This window comes from Rutidosis leptorrhynchoides, chromosome 2, assembly GCF_046630445.1.
Source record: "Rutidosis leptorrhynchoides isolate AG116_Rl617_1_P2 chromosome 2, CSIRO_AGI_Rlap_v1, whole genome shotgun sequence".
Lineage (NCBI taxonomy): Eukaryota > Viridiplantae > Streptophyta > Magnoliopsida > Asterales > Asteraceae > Rutidosis > Rutidosis leptorrhynchoides.
Window position 1 is genome coordinate 92867633 of NC_092334.1, and position 5500 is coordinate 92873132.

Sequence of the window (5500 nt, forward strand, 5' to 3'; positions counted from 1 at the left end):
TTCATAGTTCCATCGTCTCCATCACCATCTTCCCTGCAAAAACAAGCAATCAACTTTAATTTTCTTCACAATATTTGGTAGCTTTTATTTCAATTCATGGGCCTACCTAGTTAGCTCTTCCACAACCCATAATCTTTCCTTACAAGTAACTTGATCACCTAACTAGTCTCCTTATTCATCAATTCATTTTACTCACATTTGTTTTCCCATCAAACATTCTATTAGTTTAGTTATATACAAATTCTTGTAATCAAGAACATTAAAAAAATTAGTTTAAAATATGGTTGGGGCGACGAATGGTGGTAGAATGCAACAAGTTTTTGCGGTTGTTAATGGCGGCCAAGATCATGGTATGCGGGTCGGGCCGACTAGTAGTGTCGGGTCGGATTATGGAGTTATTGAGTTTACAAGAGAAGATGTTGAAGCATTGTTGAATGAGAAGATTAGACCCAAGAACAAGTTTAGTCTCAAGGTAAGTTTGATGTTTTTTTTACATTTATAGTGTATTTTTTTTTTGGGCAAAAAAATGTAATACATTGAACAGTTCCGAAGATCAACAAGTACAACCGATATAAAGAAGATCAAAACCAAGCCAAACAAACGGCAAATAAAACTACAAGCTTTAATCGTTGTTCCAGCCAACAAGGCAGAAAACAGATGACTAGGAAAGTAATAAACATGCTAAAACGCTAACAAAGAAAAACCTAAGTATCTGATGCACTAAAAAGTACTTCGTAGTAAATAAACAAAAAATACATCTATAGTGTATAGTATGGAGCTTATATTGAGATTTAATTTTATGTTATGTTAATTTGTGTTTTTCTTCATTTTTTAAAAAACATTATAGGAGAAATGTGATGTAATGATGGAGTACATTAAAAGGCTTAGATTGTGTATAAAGTGGTTTCAAGAACTTGAAGGGGATCTTTTATTAGAGCAAGAGAAACATATGAGGATGGTGGAATCAGCAGCAAAGAAATGCAATGATATGGGTATAATTTTATTTTATGATTCCATAAAACAATATTTACTAATTTCAGTGAATGCTATTCTGTATATACATTGTTGTAATGTTTTTTTTTTTTTTTTTTTTTTTTTTTTTTTTTTAATTTAATTCAAGAAATGCTAATGAACGAAAAGGAGGAAGAACTGAATTCGATAATCATGGAGTTGCGCAAGAATTACTCTGCCTTACAGGAGAAATTTGCGAAAGAAGAATCAGATAAATTGGTAAATTTGAATCTTGTTACTTCAAGAAAGAAAAATGTGACAGTAAAGTTTGAATTTTTAACAGTCAAGAATAATTTCAGGCCGCGATGGAATCATTAACGAAAGAGAAGGATGCTCGTTTGTCTGCAGAGAGATCACAATCCTCCATTTTGGAAGATCTCGAAAGAGCTCAAAGAGAGAGCTCAAGTGCTAATCAAAAGGTTATATGTACTCCGAAATTCTTTTTGCAGCGTTAAAAAAGATTGTTACTTTAGCACATACCATGCATCAAATAGTAGATCTAACCGCAGTTTCATGTATTTGTTTGTCAGATATTATCACTTAACGATATGTATAAAAGATTGCAAGAATACAACACAAGTTTACAACAGTACAATAGTAAGCTTCAATCAGAGCTTAATCAAACAAACGACATTTTAAAGAATGTGGAGAAAGAAAAAGTTGCGGTTTTGGAGAATCTTAGCAGTTTAAAGGGCCATTACACTTCTTTGCAAGATCAGTTAACTGCTACTAAAGTCAGTATTGTTATTATATACAATAATTATTTATTTATGAAGTAAAATTTTTTATCTCAATAAACGTCTGTAAATAATATATGGAGTTACTATTAGGAAAGTAGCAACGAGGCAATGAAGCTAAAAGAAGCGTTGGCGAGTGAAGTTGGATGCTTAAGATCGGATTTACAACAAGTGAGAGACGATCGTGATCGCCAGCTGTCATCTGTACAAGATTTGTCTGCTGAGGTGTTGAAATATAAGGAGTGGACTGGAAAGTCAGCAGCTGAATTGGGTCAACTCACAACAAAGTCCAAAGAGCTCGAGGTTTTTTATTTTTATTTTTTATTTTTATGATTAAGATGATTGTATGCATTGAAATGAACTTTGGGCGATTTTTAATCCATTTGACCCATTATCCTAAAATGGGTCGAGATTGTCACCTCAGCTAACCTTCATTTTCTTTTCAGGTGACATGTTCTTCTCAAAGTGATCAGATTAGAAAACTGCAAGAGAAACTTGCTGCGGCTGAGAATAAGTTAGAGGTATAACCGGTTTAATAATATTAATACTGTCTTATTTTGGGTGCCTTGTAATAAAAAAAGTAACAAATTATTGATTCAATTCGATGTTGTAGATGTCCGATGTATCAGCATTCGAGATCAGAACAGGATATGAAGAACAACAGAGAATTAACTCTGAGTTACAGCTTCGTTTAGCTGAAGCAGAATTGAAACTCGTTGAAGGAGAATCGTTACGAAAGAAGTTGCATAACACGATATTGGTACGTTTCGATTTCCACATAATTCATGCTTTAACGTATTGTCACTATAACGAGCTTTTGTTTTTTGTTACAGGAATTGAAAGGGAATATAAGAGTTTTTTGCAGGGTTCGACCTTTATTGGTTGATGATGCCGCTGACACTGAAACAAAGGCGGTTACTTTTCCTACATCAATCGAAAATCTTGGCCGAGGCGTTGAACTAATGCAACAAGGTATTATAAAAATTTATTCTTTTGGGCAGAGTTGACTTTCTTGACCATGTGCAGTATTCTTAACAGTAACATTTTTTGCTTTTTTAAAAAGGGCAAAAGCATTCTTTCGTGTTTGATAAGGTGTTCATGCCCGAATCATCACAACAAGAGGTGTTTGTTGAGGTCTCACAGCTTGTGCAAAGTGCTTTGGATGGTTATAAGGTATAGCCTGTTTGACCCATTTGGACATATTTCCCCTTTTAGCTACCCATTATGATTTGACCCATTAGACCTGCTTCACATAAAGTACTACTAAAGTCGACGCAATTATAATTAAATTAGTTGCAATTGCCACCAACACATAACCTTTTGGTGTTATATAAAGTATATATACTTTAACTAGACTTGTTACTTATGCAGGTCTGCATCTTTGCTTATGGTCAAACGGGGTCCGGAAAAACACATACAATGATGGGTACACCTGGAAACTATGACGACAAAGGGTTGATACCTCGTTCTTTGGAACAAATATTCGAGTCTAGACAAACACTTCAAAAACAAGGGTGGAAGTATGAAATGCAGGTTCGAATTCTCAATCAACATATGTCCACCCTGTTGTTGAAGGGTTACCTTGATTTGATACTGCATGCTGCTATGCCAATGGACCTTTTGTTCAAGTTTCTTGCATATAATGTTTCAAATCCAAGGGAAGTATTCTTTAGAAATAGCGTTTTTGCAGGTTTCAATGTTGGAAATATACAACGAAACAATACGTGACCTGTTGTCAACAACTCAACCTTGTTCGATTGAGTCGGGTACTAAGCAGTACTCGATTAAACATGACGCAAATGGCAATACACATGTTTCCGGCTTGACCATAGTTGATGTGCGCAGCAGTCGAGAAGTGTCGTTTCTTTTAAACCGTGCTGCACAAAGCAGGTACTAGGACATACTCCTAACCCTGTGGTGGCAAAGTGGGCGGGTCAGATAGGTTGGCTTCTGGTCAATACGGGTAACTTTTTTGTACAGGACAAAACAACCCATATCAATTTGATTGACCCAAACACATTTTCCATATTTCTTTCTAATTTTTCAAAAATAATCAGATAACTCTATACATGCGTAAAAGCCCGGGTTAGGTTGATCCGAAAAACTTTTTGTACAAATAGTGATTATATTATTTCAAAAGTAATCTAACAAATTTAATTTAATGACTAGGAGGCTTAATTCATAAGGATAGAGTTTCGATCTGTCCAAACCATTTGACCCGTTTCCTTTTGATCTAGTTACTTAATATCACACGTTTGACCCGTTAGAAATAGCGCAACCCAAATCAGCCCATTCAAAAGTAAATGGGTTAAAATCGTATCTCTACTTCTGGTCACTTGAGTTGTTAAAATGACATATGTAATGAATTTCACATTTAGGTCTGTGGGTAAGACTCAGATGAACGAACAATCGTCAAGAAGTCATTTTGTGTTCACCCTGAGGATAAGCGGTGTTAACGAGGTATGTAAAATACAGGTTCTGCCTTTTTACATCATCATTCATGGCCATTTTCTAATTACGAAATTTTGATTTAGAGCACGGAACAACAAGTTCAAGGCGTTCTTAATCTTATTGATCTTGCGGGTAGTGAGCGTCTTTCTAAAAGTGGTTCAACTGGCGACCGTTTAAAAGAAACTCAAGCCATTAACAAAAGTTTGTCATCATTAAGTGATGTCATCTTTTCGTTAGGAAAGAAAGAAGAGCACATACCTTTCAGAAACTCAAAACTAACATATCTTCTCCAGGTAAGAACACATCTAGTTAATCAGATTAAACGCGATTATGATTTTATGCATTATTTGAAAATATGATTGATGCATTTGTTTCATTTTTGAACTTGATCAGCCTTGTTTAGGAGGAGATTCAAAGACTTTGATGGTTGTAAACGTTTCACCGGCTCCAAGCTCAATCAATGAGTCATTTTGTTCATTACGGTTTGCTGCAAGAGTCAACGCTTGTGAGATTGGAACACCTAGACGACAAACTCGACTCAGCTACGGCTAATGATTAACTGTCACTGTGAAAAACATGCCTTCTTAATTATCAACCGACATCTATGGATTCCTGAAGTCTTGACAGTTTGGCATTTTGATTTGTATTTTGAAAAAGAAGTAGTTGGCCCAAAAGCTGTGTAAAAATGAATGATTTAACCTCTTGATGAGTAGATTTGAAATTTGTTCTTTTTTATAGATTCATTGCAATGTAATACTGTAGTTGTTTGCTAAATAAGTATTTGAAAAAAGTGTCCTTTCCTAATTCCTATTATTACCGTCACGATAGATCTTGGTTCACATAACCACTAGCAGTATATCATGTGGTGATCAGGAAAATGGTCGACAACGGTCGTACGATAACCCTATTACACTAGAAAAACTTAATCTCTTTTATCTGTTTTTATAAAAATGTTGATATACATGGATGACAAACAAAAGTACATATCAGTTCCTTAGGTGCTTAAGTGATGTTTGTTTGTTTGTTTTTACTTAAAGATCTTCGGATCATGTATGTAGAAATGATATAACCTAAATGCTGAGTAGTGAAAGACCGTTTGTTTTTATGTCTTCAAAATAACATAATCATGTCTACAACACTTTGAAGCATATTTCTAAGTTTGCGAGTTTGCAGACTGAATAATACATTATATTATCATTATCATATGTTTTTAGAAAAATAAACAGTGTGCAGTAAAAACATCTGTCGGCGCGTAAACATAAGACATGATGTGTAACTTAGAAACAAAGAACACTTTTTTC

General features: G+C 34.6%; 1 protein-coding gene across 2 annotated transcripts; it reads left to right on the plus strand.

Annotated features, from left to right (window-relative positions):
- Positions 1-280: 280 nt before the first annotated feature.
- On the plus strand, positions 281-4773 carry LOC139891157 (kinesin-like protein KIN-14N). Of its 2 annotated transcripts, none has more exons than XM_071874096.1 (15): positions 281-472; positions 848-992; positions 1121-1230; positions 1311-1430; positions 1542-1745; positions 1842-2051; positions 2195-2269; positions 2362-2508; positions 2582-2720; positions 2812-2921; positions 3120-3281; positions 3439-3638; positions 4127-4208; positions 4283-4492; positions 4593-4773. In XM_071874096.1, the coding sequence occupies exons 1-15, from the start codon at positions 281-283 to the stop codon at positions 4749-4751; spliced, it is 2265 nt and encodes a 754-aa protein (XP_071730197.1). In that variant the 3' UTR covers positions 4752-4773. The 2 variants fall into 2 exon arrangements, with proteins under 2 accessions (XP_071730197.1, XP_071730198.1); XM_071874097.1 differs by having other exon boundaries at positions 1866-2051.
- The last annotated feature ends 727 nt before the right edge of the window (positions 4774-5500 follow it).

Excerpts from the sequence above, each read along its gene's own strand:
- LOC139891157 (XM_071874096.1), top strand. The coding sequence starts at position 281 with ATGGTTGGGGCGACGAATGGTGGTAGAATGCAACAAGTTTTTGCGGTT. Across the intron at positions 1,231-1,310 it reads AAGAAGAATCAGATAAATTG|GCCGCGATGGAATCATTAAC; the intron begins GTAAATTTGAAT and ends GAATAATTTCAG. Across the intron at positions 4,209-4,282 it reads GGATAAGCGGTGTTAACGAG|AGCACGGAACAACAAGTTCA; the intron begins GTATGTAAAATA and ends ATTTTGATTTAG.